Below are 20,706 nucleotides of genomic sequence, written 5' to 3'. Positions count from 1 at the left end.
TAATACTCGCCATCACAACGAATCGAATAATAACTGAACCTGGTCTGAGCTACTCCGAAGTGAACCTCACCTAACATGGGTACTTGGTGAGAAAATGAAGGTGGTTAGGTACGGTGATCGCTCCCTTGTATATCGTGCTGCTCTTATTATAACATCTGGAATGTTCTTCCTGCCGATATTAGCAAGCCACCTGAGGTATGCACATTTCTTTATAACTGTGTTCAGTTCGTTGTCCTTTCCCCCGCACCTCCGATTAGCACAGTTGGCTGCATACGGTGTAAAAGAAGTTCAACATCTACACAATATGTGCTCACGAACAGCACATTTTGTTTTTACAATTTAACAGGGAATCTTGGCGAGTGCGTGTTTTATTGACAGTATGCCATCGTTTCTGACACCGTCGGTGCAGTAGAAATCGTCCGATGGGTCTTGATGAAATGTGTGTGCCACTGACCAAAGCAGAGGGGCCACCTCCACTTCTCCCTGTGGACGACGGAGAATGCTGCCCATGGCGGGCCAACTCGCTGGCAGTGGCACAAAGGGGGTTATTTTTAGTTGAGCGGTGGGAATGAAGTGCCGCCCCGTCGTCGCACGCAGAGCCTCCGAAAAAAAGGGGCCGACAATTCTGCCAAGGAGGATGGAGCCCGAGTCGGGTTCATTTTGCTCATTGTGTCGCTCCGCGACAAGACCGAGCGGCATGCGCGGTGTGCGACAGTCATCCGTGCAGGGTCTCAGGGCGTCGCGTTACACGGCCGCTTGGAGAAACCATCTGCCTGCCACACCCAGCCCTGTCTATATCTCCTCCTCCAACACCTCCTCCTCCAACACCTCCTCGTTGCTGGCTTTGCCGGCTTGGTCCGTGTCACACCACTCGTGAACATGCTTGCCTAGAGAGCCTCTACGTGCTCGGGCGTGCGTCACCTCTGGCGTTTCACGCTGTTGTTATCTGTCCGTAAAGTGACCTCCATGGCACAGAGTCCACATACTGTATCACGTTGAGAGCAGTGGCCAGTTAAGTCCAGTATTATTACACTGGTCAACACACTTTTTCTGGCATAAGGTATTCCAACGGGTTTAAGGTAATTTTGGGGTGCTGATGCCAAATCTGGCATCAGTTTTTGTCTATCACATCAGGTTTTTGAGATATCAAATATTGCATTTTCAATAAAAACTGTAGAAGAAAAATATTAAATAAATGTGGATATCTACATAAAATTATATTATAAACACACTATCCTAAAAATACAGCACCATATTTTAACACTAAAGCAGTCACTGACTCGCAACAACTTGCAATCATAAGTGACAGAGTTAATTTCGGGTAAAATCAATGAAAATGGGGTATGCCGATTGCATAAAAATGAGATGTGATAGAACAAATCTGAGATCAGATGTGTAATCAGCACCCTGAAATTAGTCTAAAACAGCTGCAAAAGTCCAGGCCAGAAAAAAATGTTTTTTTTGTTGACCAGTGTTATTTATGACTGGTGATGGCCACAGAACAATTCTGGCCACGAAACTAGCTGCGAGACACGTCACTACTGCGATCATCTCGAACATTTCTAGCACTATTTATCAAGGCTCTCTTAATGCTAAATATCGTGAGGCACTCTCCGCCACACGGTGACATGATATTCAATCACTTTATCTTATTATTTTTTTTACTTTCTCATGGCACTCGCCATGAGTCTGAACCCAAACGGTCATGTTTTGGCGGTGCTGAAAAAATGTCCAGTGAATGAGATCATAATATGGCAAACCTTAACAGGGCATTACGCGTGCTATTGTGTTGCAAGCGTCTCTGCGGATGCTGTTGTTAATAGATTTTCTTTCCTCCCATCAGAGTTGCACTGTAATTCGAGTTTGTTTTGGCGTGAGCCGTCGGTGATTTAAAGTAATTCATTCATTACTGTAGGGGCGATAATTGTCCCTAAAAATAAATATTGTTCTTGTGACAGAAAATTGCAATGCACCTGCTGTGTAATACGAGGTTTCTATCCAAGAGCAGCATGGGAACTTTATCGTCAACCAAGGGCAGAGACTGATCGTTATTGTGCAGTGGATGATGTAATTTAAGTCTCCGAGAACATTTTTTTTCGTACAGCACTTTCAGTAAAAAAAATATATTTTGTTGGAAGCACGACAATATTGTTTTATATACCTGCTGCACTACTTACAGAGTATTAAAATAAAGTGGACAGGAAAACAGCTTAAAAGCTACAATTTGAGCCCATCACAGACTGGCACGACAAGCACTTGCATTTATAAATCAGAGACCAGTAAAATGATGAAGCCACCATGCAATCCCAACAAACAAGATGTAATTATGGGTAATAGTGTGTAATGTAGTGCATTTTGTGAATGAATGGAAATAATGAAAAAACCACGAATGATGAAAATACAAACCCCAAAAGGAAGGAAATATCTATTTAGCATGTTTTTGCGGTACATTTATTGTGTAAATGTTTATTTTGCTAACATTAAAAAAATTATGGATCATTTAGATAATTAAACATCCGGTCACAAATATGGCTGAGTTGACTGGTGTTTAAAATACAACCAGAGTACACATATCCACGATATTTGCTTTGGCCACACTGTTATTGTAGTTTGCAAGCCTATAAGAGTGCCTGGATATCTATAGCCCCTGTAAGAATGTAAACACATTATTTGGTGATACTGCATCGTTGGCAGTGAAGCACAATCACGCATAATGAAACCGTTCAACACATTCGTCAATTACACTGCCTTAAAATGAAAATTATAATAGGTGACATTTTGGGTAATGGTCCATCTTCATAACACAAAATTCATTTAGGTGTTATGAATAAGAACCTTTGCCCTTCAACATTTTCATTTCCCTGTAAGAATGTAGACAGCCCCTTGAAAAGCTTGAACAGCATCTGAGCCATTTGCTCCTTATCAGAATCGACCTAGCCACATATGATGCCTCATTGAAGTGGCCTATACCATGTGGGAATGTCTAAGATCCATACAATCCAAATGCATGTTTCTAAATGTGGAGGGCAACACCGATGGACGTCGATAAAAAATGCAAACTCCCAAGTATACATGCGTCAAGGTCAGGATCGAACCCACGACCTCCTGACTACCAGGCGAGGCGGATAACATCTCGCAACCGCGGCACCCCAGAAATCTCCTCGTGACAGTGGTCACAATGGTGGCCAGCCCTCTCCGAGCTCCATGTCAGCTCCTGCCCTGTGCCTGACCATTGCAACAAACGAAAGCACCCTTAAATTTTACGATGGATTTGATTTTGGGCTGCATTTTTCCTTCTCAAACCGGCTGAAAGAGGCAATTTCTAACAGAGAGGCTAGATGTGAACGCTCTGTTTTGGTTTGTTGCCTCTCTGGAAGACGCCTGACAGAAGCGATCAACTCTGATGCGTGGGAAAAGCTCTCGAGGTTTCCCAACGCGAAAGGAAAACAACAGCGAGCGCCACGCGAACTCCGGACGGCGCAGGCGGCCCCGTGGTGGGGAGAAACCCGGTCTCAGACGGTGATGCGCACGACAGATGACACGCTCGCCGTAACCCAGCACGCGCGAGCGGACACCGAGTGCGTCCGAGCGCTCAAAAAAATGACAACAGCAGGGTGACCTCCGCACTCCACTCTTGATCGGTGATGTTTTTGTGCATTTGTGTTCGTCTATTTTTTCCGTCACTACAAATGCTTTATGAGAACCGTGTTACTGGAGGTGGGTAGGGAAAAGTTAGGTGAGGATGTTTTGTTGTCAGCGTAAACACAACTGGGGGAATACAGGACAAACAAACAAACAAAATAATTTCGGCCAATGCACGCAAGTGAACAAGCGTAAAACTGCAAGCGCTGTTCTGCCGTGAAGGCTCTGCCACAACAAACACTGGGCACAGAGTGCGTGACTTGTGGAATTTAAAAACACTCAAACGAGACCAGGCTGTCTCTCCAAGCATCGGCAGTCATCTGTGCACCTGGCAGATCTTCCGCCCGCTCCACAGGCCCCGAACCACCGCCTCGCCTCCTCCACACAACTCGAGCCCGAGCTGCGTGGCGTCGATGGAAACGGCCATGTTACGGCGCACGGCGATCGTGCCAGACAATTGTTTACGGTGCAGATCGATCACCGAGATGAGTCCGGGGCGGCGTTTTTCACGAGCTCATTTCTTTGGCTCCGGGCGCCGCTGCTTACAAAGAGCGGAGCTCTTCCGCCGCACCGCCTGCATAAACAGGGCAGTGGCCAAGAGTGTCAGGTGCAGTTAAAATGCTCCTGCCTCTATCTCCCCTTTTCCACATCTTCGCTGCAGGCACGCAGAGAGGAGACAGCGTTCCACCACGTCCAAACAACGCCGCAGGAAGGCTGCTTGAGCCTCCACCAGGCCAGATTACTTGCACGCTCTCCCCTCTCATCTACGCGGCCTCGATTGACGAAGGAGGCCTTCCGACCCTCGGCACCGCTTGTTAGATGCTGGCAAGCACTCAACGGCAGACATGTCAACGTTCATTATTGCTCACCCTAATATGCCAGCTCTCTTGTTTTTCATGGCGAGCTATCGTGTTTTTGTGGAAATACACTGATTAAAAAAAATCCATTAAGAATGAAAATAAGATCTTCTCTGAGCCATGAAGAGGTCTCTTATTTATCAGAGTTATTGAGGAAGTGAGTGACTGCTTAATAACACAGAGATGTGCCATTCTGCTTTACGTTCACCACAAAAAATGGCTGGAGAGGAAGTCTGCGGAAATTCTGAGTCGACTTTGGACGGCACGTGCAGCGAGAATTCTCTGTGGCATAAATAAATTCCCAGCTGGCATTTGTGAAGCTCTGATCCCTCCTCTGGAAGCGTCCCCGAGTCAGGGAATGATCCTCCTCCCAGCGTTAGCAGTTCAATAATAACTTCAGATGCTCTGTTCCAGGTGTTTGTTGGTTAAATAAGCCATTAACTCATCCTCAGCCAAACCGTTCTGCTCACACTGTGCACTGCAGTTTCCAAATGTGCGGAATAAAATGTTCTTTACTTGATAGTGAAGGTCACATAAGCAGCGGCTTGTTATGGTGCATTCTGTGTTCCCAAATGCACACGGGCATGGGTTAAAATCCAATGTGCAGTTAAATGAGGAAGTTTGCTGGACAAAAATCAGCAAAATTTGGCATATCACCAACGACGAAAAAACAGTTAGTTGTGAAATGGTAATGTTTTTGATAAAATCTGGCAAAGCTCCAATGCACGGATGCTCCCCCGCCCCCATCCCGCATGTAAAGGCAGCATGGCCCTGAACCTGCAGTGGGAGGAGGGCGAGAATCCCCCCCCCGCCCCCCGTCTATCAGGAGCCCACGACCCTCCCTCCCCACATGGCGCTCGCACTGCCGCCATGGTCGGGAGAAAAAAAAACCCCACTCAGTTGAACTGCTGATGAAACCAGGTGTTGACAAAACCAGGTGCACGGCACTGTCGCCCTCCTGCGGGGAACAGGATCGACCATTTCCCAGGCACTGCCGCGTCAAGGTGGACGATCAGCTTGGTAAGGTGGCACGCGAACGAGCCAGGGAGAGGGAGGGAGCGCGTTGTGCTCGCGTGTCGCGGGGCGTGCCAAGCGGCTGTGCAGGTAACCCGATCCAGCTGCTCCCACCGCCTATTGTTTTGCTTTTCGTGTGACCTTTGCGCCCAAAAGTGGGGCGCTTGGCCGGATTTTTGGGAAAATACGCTCGGAGGCTTTCTGCGTGATGGATTTGTCTCGCGCCCCCCGAGAACAGCCAAAGCTCCACAGCCACCTGGGCAACAAAACGGTGCCTGGTGGACTCCACCCAGCCTCCAACTAAAAGCAGCACTCAAACTGGACGAGCAAAGCGCATCGAGGGGAGAGGGGGACTCTTCCAAAGAACGGGCAAGAGGATTTGCCTCATTGAAATAAACGAAATAATATCCAACACTTTGACCCGTGGACATTCTTTCAGAAGCACGCACCGCAGCAGCATTTGTTTAAAACACACAAATTTGGACCACTTTCAACTTCGCCGAGTCCCATTGGCAAGGAGCGGCACTAATGCTATCAAGAAAATCCGTTTTTTTATGGACTCGAGCCACCGCACCGGCAAGTCGCAAAAGTGGCGGTGGTTTTCCGTTGAAACGATCTGTCACCGCGCGAACGCGTCCATGCGGGGAGCGTCACGGTGAGCACGAGCGATCACGCAGGCGGCACGGGAGGGTCGCACGCGAGTCTCTCCCGGCACTCCCAAAGCACGCCCGGGTCCCGCGCGTCCGTGCGCTCTCGCGCGCGTCCATGCGCTCTCGTGCGCGCCGCTGAAAGGCCGAGCTACCTCTCCGCTCAACCAGAACCGAGCCATACGTCGGTAGCCACTCGATCATTCTTTACGAACGGAAAGTCTTCTTTTTTCACTTTCTTCTTTTCATTTGGAAAAACATTCCAGTATTCAAATCCCAACACGAAGAAGCACTGCAGTATTTTTTTTGCGGATATATTTTTTACTTGACTTTAAACGTGCATAATATTTTCACACTTTTTGCCGATTATGTAGCATAACAGACACTAGTATTTGTTATATAATGGATATTTTACTTGTGGAAGATTCCTCGGTGCAGTTGATATGACTCCCTCATTTTGTCTCTCTCTCTCTCTTTGTACCTCTACCGTGTCTTTCCTTGACAGAGAGTGTGACAGAGCCGGGCCCTGCAGGGTCTCGGCTGAGATGTCGCAGCAGCTCCCGACACAGCGAGGTCCAAACGCCGGTGTCTCAGCACCGAGCTCCGAGTGGCCTCCGCAAAAGTAACCGCACTTCACGAACCTCTCCTCCACTCGCACCTCAACCACTAAATTAAGGCAGAATTCACAGCTGCCTTTGTCTTCCCGCATCCTCCTAACACCTGAAAAATCAGCGATTTACACAGCTGTGGATGATCGGGACTGGTGGTGCATGGCTCAGCCCCCGCACGGCCACAGCAAGTTTCTTACTGACGACCTTCGACCTCGCCGACGACCCTCGACCTCACCGACGACCCTGGCGGGGAGCAGCTCTTCCACGTGGCAAATCTCACCGAGAATCCTGCCGTTCACTCCCTCCCCCCTCCCACCACCCACCGCCGTCCCCCGTCCCTGCTGCTGATAGATTTTGGGTCACAGCGCGAACGTGAGATACCAAGAAGAGAGGCCGAGAGACGTCTCGCATGGCAACCCTTGGGATGTGAGGATAGGAATTTATTTGGCGAAGAAAAAGGGGGTTGCTTATTTGTTAATCCAAGAAGCTTTCAAGAGATTCCTACTTTGGGCCAACATATCAAAATTTAGTGTTTGCCTATTTTTGTATGTGCGAGGAAAACCGGAGTGTGTGGGGAGAAAACAAATGCGTGTGAAGAGATGATGCCTCAAATGCTGCGCAGGTAAATCGGCAACTGATTTGCTGCACTGCCTCAAGCGTGAAAATATTTGCACGTGCATGTGGGTATCTCTCAAGCAGGAGATCTGAGCATAATCCAGCAACCTTGACCCATGGTCCATGGATGATGAATGTGCACCAGTTCGCTGGGCAAAGATGAACATAGACACTAGTTTTATATGTTTGAATAAACACTGGAAATGCATATGCAAGCAACAAAGTGAAAGTTAATGTGCCTTAAATATAAACTTTTTTTTTACAGAGAAAAGTCTATGGCATGGTGCTGACAAACCAAGGCGTAATTCTTTTGCAAAAAAACTGACTCTGTCACCTATAATGGAGGCCAAAGTTAGCGTAAAATGAGAACCAGCCATCTGGCTGCGATTGCCGGACTCGAAACACAAGGAAAAGGATTTAATTCCTGGCTCTGACGTTTTGCATAACTTTCACTGCGTGCCAGTAAAAGCTAAGCCACAACGCAACCATTCAAAATGTATCCGAATTTTTTATTTTTACATCTTCCAAAAAGAGACGTACAATCGTAAGAAAATAAGAACACCAACCCCCTGGACTTGAAAGGTCTCGGACAAATGACTTGTTTATTGTGCAGACCAATGCCAAGGTAACCTGGTCTTTAATCACCATCTCCCTCACTCATGCGAGAGAGATGGCGGTGCACGCGCTAGTCCTCTCATGTTGGCCGTCTCCCAGACAAAGTGGATTCACGATCTGTCCTGCAGTGGCTCAGAGTTCGGGATAAAGGCCACAAATACACACACTGAGTGGGGCCTCCTGACAGCAGCTGCCCCCTCAATGAACCAGCCTCTATGCGGCCCAAGAGCCGAAACCAGATGTGCTCTGGCTGTAAAGGCACGGAGGCTCGATGTGCGCAACTCGAGAGAAGGTGCTCCTCCTGTCGACACTTCACAGTGCATCCTCTTCAGCCCAGTGCGTTGGCCGGCTGCACTTTAAAAAGTCAACATTACACGTGGAAAAGTTGACTTCGAATGTGGCTTGTGGGAAAAAATGTCAATGAACGTCTTTTGCTCGAATTCAAAAGAAAGCGATTTGAGCAAGTAACCTGCAATTTAATCCATGCTTACAGGATTTGTTGGACTTAAGAGCAGTGGGACGGAAAGTTGGTCAGGAATCAACCCAATCAGCCCTTGGCTGCTGTTAGCCATCTCACTGCACGTTTTTTGAGAAGCACCGAGTGATTTTTCTTTTGGGTGCGGAGTATTAACTCCCACCATCACCCGCTCACCTTCTCACCATCCCTGCAGTCTCCACCCACCATCCCCACCCTGAGCAATTCCTTCCCACTAACCTGACCAGAACTCACCCCCCGCCTCATCCTCCTTTGCCAACTCCACAACACCGCTATCGCTGCACCCCTGACCGGAGCCCCATCATGGGTGGGTCGCACACAAACACGACGGCTCTCTCTCGCCCTCTTCCCTCGCCCACTCCCCGAGCCTTGTGGCCCGGCGGCCTGGGGAGTTGGGTGTCGCGCGGTGAAACGAAGCGCAGCGGTGTTTTGGGAGTGCGTTGCTCACCGCGCTCGGCACAGCAGCACAAAGGCTGTACAAACACCAACGGGGCATCGTACATGCCGCGGCCACCGCCACCGCCAGAGCTCAGTTTTTTATTTTACACAAACACTCGCCTCCTGTTGGCTCTGCGCGTGTTTATGCGTGCATATCGGTGGAATTCATCGCCATTCACTCTTTAGCCCCCCCCCTCCCACCATTCCCTGTGCATGGTCATTTAAATAGAATGACACTCACCTGAATTAAGGAGAGGTTGGCCAGGCTGAGTCTGAACAGATAGTTCCTAGAAAATGGATAAAAAAAACTGTCAACGTTACTGAAACTGGTGATTAAGCACGATATGTAAGCGTGTGTTTGTTTGTATCTTTGTCGTAATCTGCTCTGCTAGTGTTGTGTTTTTTACTGAAAAAAAAAAGGTTAACTTCGGAACTAATCGGGCAGCTACACTTTTACCCCACCACAAGCAGTATGCCAATCAGCTTGCCATGGTGTGACCTTCATACTGGGAAAGAGGCAGAGTCAAGAAGGAGTAAATGGCTCAAGATTTCAACCGACCCGTAGCTGGGAGCACAGTGTGCCACCTTCCACGACTACAGAAACCCCACTTAAATTTTCCCTACTGCCATGAGATCTCCAATCAAAATTGAATATCTGAAAAATAAAGCAAAATGTAAATGAAACGTCGCATTCCCGCCTTTAAATATAATACCTCACCACTGCTGCGGAAACAGCGACGTTCAAAACGGGAGACGCTATGAGCAGGACTCCAATATTAGTGAGGGAGTAAGCTCCAGAAAAGACCACGAACAACATGTCATGTTGTCAAAAAAAAAAGCAGCTGTGCAACAACCACGATTGCGGTGCTACTTGCAGCATGGGCAGGCCACCCAGGGTCTCGGGGTGGGTGGTGCAGCCCTGGTGCTCGGTGGTGGGGTCCCGGTGAGGCGTGGTGGAAAGCGCGGTGTGATGGGGCCACGAGCCTAAGGTCAGCATTACCTGGCCCCCACAATGAGCTGGGCGCGGGCAGGGTCGATCGTCAACTGGGAGTAGTTGAGGGCAGCGGGGAAGGTGAATTCGTGCAGCCACGGAGCCAGATCTGTGCACAGCAGGGGGTAACAGGGGTCAGGGCCCCGAGTGTGGGTGGGAGCAGAGCATGTCAAAAGGGGCAAAGCACCAGCACAGAGGGCTCAAGACTCGAGTCATTAATTTTTTCTCTTTTTAACTCTAACCTCTAAAGATGCTTTGCGAGACACGTGGTAGAGGTCACAATCTTGGGTGAAGAAAAGGTGGTCGTGTGTCGAGGCAGATCGTGCTGCACCAGCGATGTTTCATGTTTATCCCCTCCCAAGTAAACGGAGCACGGAGTAGACACATCACCGTGATTTACATTCCTTGGATGGAATTTCTGAAAATGCCAAAAATGTGCGCCACACTTCTGACCCTGCGTATGCTTCCCACCTCCACGAACAAGGCTTGCAGTTTTGTTCTGTGTGTGTACACATTAACACACATACCCTGCCACGCGTGCTGGGCAGTGGACCATAAGGCAAAAAAAAACCCGAGTGCGTCATTTCCATGCGATATCTAAGTTGAACATCAGAGAGAACGCACGCATGCAACCCGGCAATGCCCAGCCTCAATGGGGAGGCCCGCGGGGGAAGGAGGACTGCGCTCCACATACTTAGAACGAGAGAAACTGTGGACAGTGGCGCTGTAAGTAAAACACAAACTGAAACAGCGAAACACATCGAGTGTTACTTTCACTCGGACATTTTTGTTTGTGCACGAAATCTGGAAGCAATCACCTACAGCTGCAAAAGCTGGTCTAAGAGGGAAAAAAAATACTAATTTTGATCCAACCCCCTTCCCGGAGTGTGGTAAACTGTTCCAGAGGGGGCTTTCTCACCTTACGACAGCCTCCTGCTCACAACTCCTTTGGTGAGGCCGAAAAAGGGCCCCTCATCTACCCCCCTGGTCTGCCACCAACATGCCACGGTATATGGACAAGACAAGAACAGAAACACATTACGCCCTGTTGTGCAGCGTTATGGGTAAAAGCATGTTGAAGCTAAACTCTGTTCTTTCTGCACATAAAAACTGTGCATTAGTCCATCGGTCTATTGGGCTTTCGAGACCGATATCACCCAGCGGCATTTGCTTCAGCAATATATTGCTACCAGTTGGGCGAAGGCGTCGTTCTCCAAGGCTCCGACGGCTTCACAGGGAGCCACTGGTTGTGACTTATTGCACAGATGAACATATCAAGGCTATGCCCACACCGCAGTCAATCACCAACGTTTGATGCGTCCGTTTATTTGACATTAAATACATCCATACCAAACACTGGTTCCCCCTAGAATTATATATACACACACACACACATGTGTGTGTTTGTTGATGGAATAAATAGTTTCAGCAAGGATGGGGTGCATTGGGATTTCTGGGAAAATGAAGCTTTGGCCAATAATCCTCCTGGGAAACTAGCTGGTAAACACACAGTGAGCGGAACGACTGCACGCAAAGGCGGCCATCACTCCCCGCGCGCGCTTAAGCGAGGCGCGGTGGCATGGGACCCACGATCCGTGCCAAGCGTGTCTTCCCCGCGTGACACGCGACGCCCGAGTCGAGAAACGACGATGACAGGAGCACGGAGTCCCCGCAGCCACCGCGGCCACCGCGGCCCAGGTCGCTTTGTGCTCTGACACGGCAGAGTGTAAACTGAGATCCCTCACTCCTGCAGCGATAGCATCAAACGGCTGCTCCGCTCCAACCCACCGCAGCCGTGGCTCACTCGACCGACCGCCTGCCTCCGGGGCTCTTGTTTGAAATCTATGCTCCATTAATTAATGAAACGCTGCATGTGCAACCCATCACTCCCATTTAGTGGGTTTAGTGCCCAAGGCGAGAAGGTTGATTCCACGCGGGCAGCTGGAACGTGGAATCTTCCGACATTACGGAGCTTCCGATATTAAGAAGTCACAGAAGCTGTGCACATTCAAACCCTAGATTGAAAACTCATTTCATTTAGTAGTTTGTTGTCCTTCCCCCCGCAGCTCCGATTGGCGTGGTTGGCTATGTACGGTGTGATAAAAGTTCAACATACATACATACCAACGGGCACCTTTCATATAGCGCTCGCTACTGCACAACATGCCTGGGATGCTCGGCACAACGGGGCAAGCCAGGGTGGTCTAGAGGCGCTGCGTATTTACCGCATAGGGAGAAGCTGTCTCACGGCTCTTTGACAGATGACTGTCCATTGATACTTGAATTCAATTTCTCACAGACTCAATTAAGAGTTTGCTTCTTGTTTTGATTTAAAGCTTTCGTGACTGCAGGGATTCATATTCTTCGTTCTTTCGGTAAAGTCGAAACGTCGTGAGAATTGTATTGTTTTATATTTTTATTATTGTATTGTTTCCCTTCTACGTGACTTTACCGAAAGAACCAAGAATATGGTTTACTTCTTGTTTATTTTATTATCCATTGCTTGTGGGATATTTCCTTCACGTCACCCATAAGGCGTTGAATAAAGAAAAGAATGCTTAGCATTCACATTGCCACTGTGCCGTTTCAACGGTTTATCTCTCTCTCTCGTTATTAAAAGTGAGTGATTGAAGACGCGTTTTAAGTAAGCGCTGAGTGTTTAAGATCCACACCCCTGTCTACTCCCAGCCACTCGTCTTGCTGCCACCCCTAAAACCGTATCATTGTGTCGCGCTGGAAAGTACACTTCCATTTAAAGGGGTTTCTGCAGACCAGGGATTTACACCCACTCGGTTCCAATTTCCCTCTTATGTCTCAAGCACCAGCTTAATGACCACCGCAGCACGAGCCAGATGTCCCGCCTCTCCACCCCGCGACCTCACTTTCTGCAGGCAGTTCTCACAATTAGCACTTCACACATGAGCTGGCCGGGGCCAGTCTCACCGCCAGCGCTTGAGTGCCACTTGTTTATTTGTGTCAGTAAATTCCCGAAACCAGATGTGTCCGCGGGACTCGTACGTGCGTGTGTGCGTGCAGCAGAAGTGGCGGTGGCTTTACGACTCGCTCGAGGTACGGCGGGTCTGAGTGTGGGGAGTTAGGCAGGAGCGATCGCACCAACGCCTCCGTTGAGCACAGCTCCTAGAGCAGCTGTAGGCCTGTTGTTGTTTTTCACTCGGAATATGAATAAGCCAAATTGTTTTGCTGTGCTGCATAAACAGTTTATTTATCGCAAATAGTTCTTCATAACAAAACAACGGGCTCTTATTAGATGCATGACCATCACAAGACAGGGCTTGTAAAATGACTTTGTGTTCCTTTAAGCCAGACACATTCACAACGACCTCCCTTTGTGTTCATCGCCAACACAAGCGCCACCCAGTAATCAGCATTACAGTATTTATTTCTGTGCAATAATTAGAGTAGATAAAATGTTTAAAATACTCAACGTACATGTTCAAAATAAAGCCTTAGTAATCATGAACAAACACTGCATTACAACTAAAAATCTTTCCAAGCTAATACTTTTGCAATGATCCTCCTTCAGAACAAAGAGACAGGGAAAGTATATTATTTTACTGACGGTTACAAATGCCATCCCAGAAAAACAAATCAAATCTCCTTCCTGTCTTCTCTAAGCTATAAATCACAACCAGTGCCTACAATATTGTATTACTGCACAGCAGGTAAATATCAAAGTAGGATGATATTTTTTAATTAAAGGAAAAGTAGATCTTGACATTGCAGCTGATAGGCCTTCTGGACAATTATAGTTGATAGTGGGACTTCAAAATGCTTCAAAAGATGAGTGACCATTTGAGAGAAACAGCTGTCGTAGTACACTTGAAAATAAATTTTCTGAACTTCATTTCGTGCGAACCAGTTTCCAGATAGACAAAGTATTGAGTGAATGTTGGGCAATGTTGAGCCATTGTTTGGTAAAATATTGGGACTATGTTTGGTCAAATTGGATATATTTTAGGCCAATGTTGGGCAAATCTCAGGCCAAGTTGAGTCAATACTAGGCCAATGTTCGGTAAAAAAATAGGCAATGCTGGGTAAAGGTTTACTCAATTTTGGGCCAGTGCTGGGTCAACGTTGAGTAACGTTGGATCAACACCACCCATTTCTGTCCCAACACCAGTAATAGCCTGGGCCTGATGCAGGTGAGCGAGTGTTGGCTGACTGACCTTGGTGTGCCGTGCGCGGGTGCTCCTTGCGCGAGCATGAGCCGTCGTGCGAGTCCCCCAGCGTGACCGCCGCGGCGCCAAGCACCAGCGCCACACGCACGAACGACGTCGCCTCCACCCAGCGGCACCATCGAAGGCGTGACGTTCCCAACAGCTCCATTATGGCGGCGGCGGCGGTGGAAGTTCTCGCACGTTATAGCCGCTGCCCGAACATTGTCCGTGCCTTCGCTGCGTCCTCGCCGAGTCTGCCAGGGGCGAGGCGACGAAACGAAATGATGAGAAAAGAGTTGTCACGACAATAAGTGGCGCTGAATGTCTCCGTTTGCCTAGGTTGCGGCAACCGTCCGTTGGCGTTGGCGTGCACACTGAGATGTGTTTGGTGGCGTCACGGTTGAAATTACCTCACCTGGTCTAAACTCCAAATTCCTGAGGGTTATAAAAATGACACCATGACCCATGTGTGTGCCGGGGTGTCACTAACTTTTATCAGCACCACCTCAGTGTGGCCATCACAACACAGCATTAATCACTTGGCGCTGCCATGAGTTGTTTACTTGAGTTAAACATTAATCATGGGGCTGCCAGCCAGACTAGACGAAAGCTCTATATATAATATTGCCTTTGTCGCACGGATTTAGTGTTTGTGAAAACGGCACACTGAGTGACAGATAGTCTAAAAATATCAACACTCCGATAACATAAACACAATACAATTTCAATTGTGAAACATAAACCGTGAAACACTGTTAGCAAGAACTCCACCAATTGTGCGGTGTTTTAGCGACCATTTCTCATCCCACACGCAAGGAAATGAGTAACACCACTCCACCCACCTGCAATTCCACTCCACCCACCTGCAATTCCACTCCACACACAAACACACCTCCCCGACCATGTTCACTTATGATCTCACCAGCCTCGATGACGCAAAGTGTCAGCTACTGGCCTCCTAGATCGCATCCACGGCGCTGTGTGCGGCGTACGGGGTTTCCCTCTTGGCCGTGTGGTGATTACCCACAACACAATTTGGCGTCCGCTTGCTTGACAACTGCAAGTTCATGCGTGGGGGGGGGGGTGCACAGGGGCCTTGCACAGAGGCCGATGCCACGGAGAGAGGGGCCCCGAGTCCACGTCGTGAGCGTCGCTCGGCAGTGCAATGTGCATTCCAGCGGATCAAAGGCCTTGCTCCGCACGTGGGGGGCCACAGCGAGGCCCCCCCCCGCCCTCTCAGAGCCCACACAACCCAAACCATTAACGCTGTTTATTTCCCCTCGCTCTAGCGCACAGGCCTCTCACGTTCCGAGCAGATTCGCTGGCAATTTAGAAGAAGAAAAAAACTGAGCAAACAAATCTGAGCCGGCGTGCGCACTACAAAAATGCTGACCAATCACAACTTACACCTAATCGAGTGGCAGAAGAGCAACTTTTTTCGTATTTTTTTGCATGCAGCCAAGCAATATAACACTACAGTCTACCCCTTCATTGCAGGTAGAAATTGACTCTCCACAAGTATGTATTGTCAATTTGCTGAGCAAGTGGTCATGGCTTACAGTTGAAGAATTTCACTGCGGGAATAAAGTTCTGGAATTCAACTGCGTGGTAGAGCAGTGGCTCAGCCATGAGTGAGCGGCACTGCGCTATCAATCCTGCAACCGGATTTCGATTCTCAGCCATGGCTTACACATCAGTGGCTCGTGATATCCGAACTAGTCCTGCCCTGCCAACTTAATATCCACCATCCCACACTGATCAGTGTGATGTACACATTATTAATTCAACTCAGTTGACCAGGTACTCGAATTTCTACCCGATTTCCTGCTCCGAGAGCCAGCTTGCGAGTTTGAGCCTTGGCTGGGCCTCCTGGAAGACACCCCATGGACCGAGCTGTCCCTGTGCCATCCAGCAGCTCCGCTTGCCACGAAGACTCTCGCTCGTGTCCTTGCCGGGGGGTCATCGTCTGGAAAGAGTCTTAACGAGGGGGGACTGGACCTTGCGCCTCTCTTATCAAAGCACCCCGCGCCGTAGCCTGCAGTCGGGGGTGGATGATGACATATGGCAAACGGCTTAGCGTGTGCTCGACTTCTCAGACCCAATGACGCATTTTGCAGAGGGCAATGACGCTTTGAGGAGAAGAACGCCAGATATCTGTGAGTAAGCGTCGCCTGATCCCCTACTAGTCAGCAAACAGACAGCGCCAGTGCAGTAAATTCAATGAGAAGGCCTTGCCGATGTGATCGCAATCTGCCAGTGGCCCAGCAGGTCCGGGAATAGAGCACGGCTACAACTTGGCCACTCTCTTCGCCATACTTGGTGAAGGGCGAACAGAGGAAGACGCACGAACCGTCCCAGCGACTCGAGCCACAGCAACCATTGTGTTTGGCATTTGACGCTAATTCCGGCAGAACTTTTGATATTCTTGAATGGGAGGGGGGGCAACTGTTGTTTGATTTGTATCGTTGGTGATTGGCATGCCAGCTTGTATATATTTAACAACAGGTTTTACAAGAGAAAGGATTTAAGAGGTTGCCTGTGCCATTACATTTAAAAACATAACCGAGCGAAAGCTTTAGTGAAATAAATCAATTGCATGCCCCTCCCAGAACTTGCGTTAGCTACTGTATGTAGGTCAGTTCATTATTTACTGTATTGATTGCCTTCTCAATTGTTCCTGCTTTGAGCACGGTCACAAGTTTCTCATTTAAGATGTTATCACAAGTTGTCTTATGCATCTACGTATGTGGAACTTCTTTCGCACCATACACAGCCAACTATGCTCATCGGAGGTGCGAGAATGTGTGATTCATGATGTCTTAAATGAGACCTCGGTTAAAATGTTGCATTTAAAAGTCACGGCAAAGTGCTTGCACGCTATGGCCACCCCCTCTGCGATCCGCGATTCCATTTCAGAGTTGGAGGCACTAAACTCCCAAATTCGTTTCGGCTGCTGTGTGATGCGGTACTAGCAGTGCCCACTAAGTGGGCACCGTGCCCATGGCAATTGGGCCCTAGCGCTGGATCGAGAAGGGAGGCGAGCGTGATTTGTGCCAGGCTTCCAGGCAAGCGCTCGCACACAGAAGGAGCTGCTGAAGAAAATGTCCTAATGTCTCATCGTTTTAGCTTCACGAGTGTTTGTTCTTGAGAATGTGTACTTCACCATAGTGTAATATTTTCTCATGTTGTTTTGCAACAACATTCGAACGTGTTTGCCGTTTTGCTGCGCCGTGGTTGTTAAAACCCAAGGCCTTCCTTGAAGAAGAGACTTCTGCAGTAAATGAGTCCTCAGTTGGCTCTCAACTCTCTCACCTACCCAAAGCTCTCAACTGCAAAGACACAAACGGCCTGTCGGATTAAAATGCAGCATGTCGGTTGGTGACGTATCCATGCAGAAATTGAGTTCTCTCCCCCTATATATTATGGGGATTCCCCAGCGGCTCACACTAACATTAAAAAAACACATCTATTTGGATTAACCGTCCAAAAATGAACCTTCCTAAGAAAGTCTGGGTAAGACATATCTGCTACCACAGTTGCGTGCCACTGTTTGTTCCCACTATCTAATGTCCATCTGTGATGTCCCTATCCCTGTCAGTCGATCTCCCAATCCACCTCCAGGGCTGCTCACGCCAGCTGGGAGTGATTTGCCAGCATTGGCTGCCGGGGGGGGGGGGGGTGGAACGGAGATGGCAAGCAATTTTTTCTGTAATTTTCCCCACAGGGTGCTTGCACAGCGGAGCATCATGAGAACCGAGCCACCACAGGCAGGAGAGGGGGTTACGTGGCTGGCTCAGAGGGATGGAGTCGAGGATGACGGGGGGTGGGTGGAGCGCGTGGTGAGAACCGGCGAGCACCGGCGAGATTTGGCGCAAATGAACTGGCAGTGAGAGAGAGCGAGCGGGTGAGCTGGGGCGACCAGCGGGTCAGACATAATGGAAGGTGGAGGAGTGGCGGGAGGCGGGGGGCAGAGTCCCAGGCCGAAAAGGGGTTCAAGTAGAACATTTTGTGTCTTAAAGTCAGAGGGGAATACTTGGAAAAGACTGACAGAAAATAGCGGCTCATTTCACAACCAACATTCTGCACAAGACACAAGGCCTCAGCAACATCTGACAAAACAACTTGCTCGATTCTTGCACGCGTCACCAGCAAACGCACTCTGCCGCCTCTTGGCAATACAATTTGCTAACGGCGGACTGCGACCCGATTTAATGACCTCCCGTAACTCAGCGAGGTGTCGCCGTAACTCAATTAAGGCGGCGGTGTCGATTGGTTGCATTGTGCCAGTGCATCTGCCGTGGCCTGCCGGAGCCTTCTGCTCAACGGTGTCCAGGGCAGCTGCCTCCCCCCTTTCATCGGAGCGCGTCGAGTGGCGAAGTTCGTCTCCTCGCACTCCCGTCTCTCTCATCTCTCTTGCTACGATAGCGCGCAACCCATGCACCGTGTGCTGCTCTAATGTTGCATCGCCACCCTCTTGGTGGGTGGGGGGGGGCGCGGTGGTATTTAATCAAATTGTGTTCTGGAAATTTCCACCAGTGACGAAACCAAATCAGTGTAATATCAAACCACTGAACTTTAAACTACAAATCTTGTCCACGTGTAAGTGTGCCTGAACTAGCAAGGCCGGTAATGGTGCGTGCAATGCATTACATGTAACGGACAATGAAGCGTGTATGTTTTTTTTTTACAAATTGTGGGGATGCGTTTGTGCTTTCTAGTGAATGCCTTGTGCAAGTATCAACTCGAGTGCACCGACCTGATCGCACGGAATCTAACGGAATGTGAACGGAGAGAGGGGCCATTCTGGAGGAAGGCTTTGGCAGGAATGTGCCGAATGAGCAGCAAATGAACCGCAAAAGGGAAAAAAATGCTCCCTCTTACAACACCCCGGCCCCGAGCTCAGCCGCAGCGCAGCCCCCCAGAGACACCACAATGGCTGAGTCTGGAGACCAGGCACTGGTTGAATTTCTCGAAAGCTTTCACGCACATGCAGGAGCGGGAGCACCACGTCATTTTCCTTTTGCCAAACAGAGGTGTTTAATCGCGCCGGGAATTGGCGTAAATTGAATATGCATTTTAATCTATGATAGCGTGCGTATTAAAGCAGCCTCTTCAGACAATGAACTCGTTATGTCATTTTGTGTTTTGGTTATTGCTCGTCCCATCACTCGACAGCTGATGAAAAACAATTACCACCTGGAACGATTTAAGTCCGTGACAACATTGTTAAATTGTCAGCTTGACGTTCAACAGAAACATGCAATCTTCCTGTCATGTTTTCTGCTGCGGATCTCAGCAGGCATTCGCCATGGACCTAATTTTTGTCAACATGCCCCACAACAACAACAACAGTGCCACGGCGCCGCCTCGTCACCGCCATCCCGAGCCACGAGATCCGTAAAACAATCCACATGACCTCCTGGCTCGCAAACCTTGTCCTAAACCGCACGCCTATCCTGCTGTGCGGTGCATGGATGTGGCCAGTTCTGTAGTCTGGGTGATAAACGTGCAAACAGCATAGGATTACTTTGTTATTTCATACTTAAATTACTCGTACCCAGTACTTTGTGCTGTACAGGCACCCATACCCATTGCGAGGTCAGGTTGATGATGACACGACTATCCGCAAAGAAATCTTAAGTATGCGATTCACCAAATAAAACATTTGGCGGCCCTTGCTGCAGAGTGACAGACTACGGTGACATACCGGTGGGCAGCCTGCCTGTGTGACGCTGCATGTCACTTTCCCAACGCCAAGGCAACCGCATGTGGCATCATCCTCCAGAGATCGACCTTTGCCATCCGAGCGAGGAAAGGGAAGACTGTAGCCACGCTGTCAGGAATCGTCAGACGCTCCACCACTGGCGTCAATACCCCCACGCTCCTCTCCGACGGGAAACGCCGCTCGGCCGCGCGCCCCCCCCCGACCCCTGACCCGGTCTGCCTCTCCGTCCCCGTAAACGTGCACAAACACGTGGAGGTCGCCCCTCTCTATGCCCGATTCTCTCTCTCTCTCTTTTATATTTATTTACTCGTTTATTGCGGCAGCGACACTATTTTTAAGGCCCGCTGTTGCAATGAAAGGAACAACAAAACTCGTGACACTTTGCACCCCCCGCGTGGCCATGGCGCCTTTTGCCCCATTAACTCCCGACGCCCGCCACTGGAACGCTTTGACGGCATCAGAAAAAAAAACGCTTCTTTAAGCGTTTTACGGTCTGCCGTTCTCAGACCGAGACGCGACAAAAAAACACACACACTAACTAAACTCACCCCCTTCTCCTGCCCCCACCCCCCTAAATATACGGCCATTCGCACATGAAATACTAAGCCAATGACTCAATGCGACGTGTGTAGAGGGTCACTCCCAGATCATATTTGCCAGGAGGGGATCATCACTGTAGGTTTATCCTCGTCAATGCCCTTTTGGCACAGACCCCACTTTTGCTTGCGATCTCGCCGATTCACACGCAAGTCCAAAACAACACTTTGAAATAGGCTATCCAAGGGAAACGTCATTTGGACTTTTGGTCAAATCCCAGTGTATACCTCAACCATAACTGCAGCAAGACGGATACGTTCACAATGGACAAAATTGAGAG

General features: G+C 49.1%; 1 protein-coding gene across 1 annotated transcript in view; it reads right to left on the bottom strand.

The window, feature by feature from the left end:
• The window catches only part of LOC144931713 (semaphorin-5A-like), a 61,453-nt gene that overhangs the window by 24,934 nt on the left and 15,813 nt on the right, over window positions 1-20,706 (bottom strand). Inside the window, exons 2-4 of the mRNA XM_078855927.1 lie at window positions 14,114-14,358; window positions 9,936-10,035; window positions 9,177-9,222 (exon numbers count right to left, since the gene is read on the bottom strand). Coding sequence (XP_078712053.1) covers window positions 9,177-9,222; window positions 9,936-10,035; window positions 14,114-14,273 — 306 coding nt within the window. The 5' untranslated portion in view covers window positions 14,274-14,358. The remainder of the gene's footprint in view (window positions 1-9,176; window positions 9,223-9,935; window positions 10,036-14,113; window positions 14,359-20,706) is intronic.

The sequence above is a fragment of the Lampetra fluviatilis genome, chromosome 1, assembly GCF_964198595.1.
Source record: "Lampetra fluviatilis chromosome 1, kcLamFluv1.1, whole genome shotgun sequence".
Taxonomy (NCBI): domain Eukaryota; kingdom Metazoa; phylum Chordata; class Hyperoartia; order Petromyzontiformes; family Petromyzontidae; genus Lampetra; species Lampetra fluviatilis.
The sequence above is the reverse complement of the archived record's forward strand: the minus strand, read 5'-3'. Positions and strand labels throughout refer to the sequence as shown.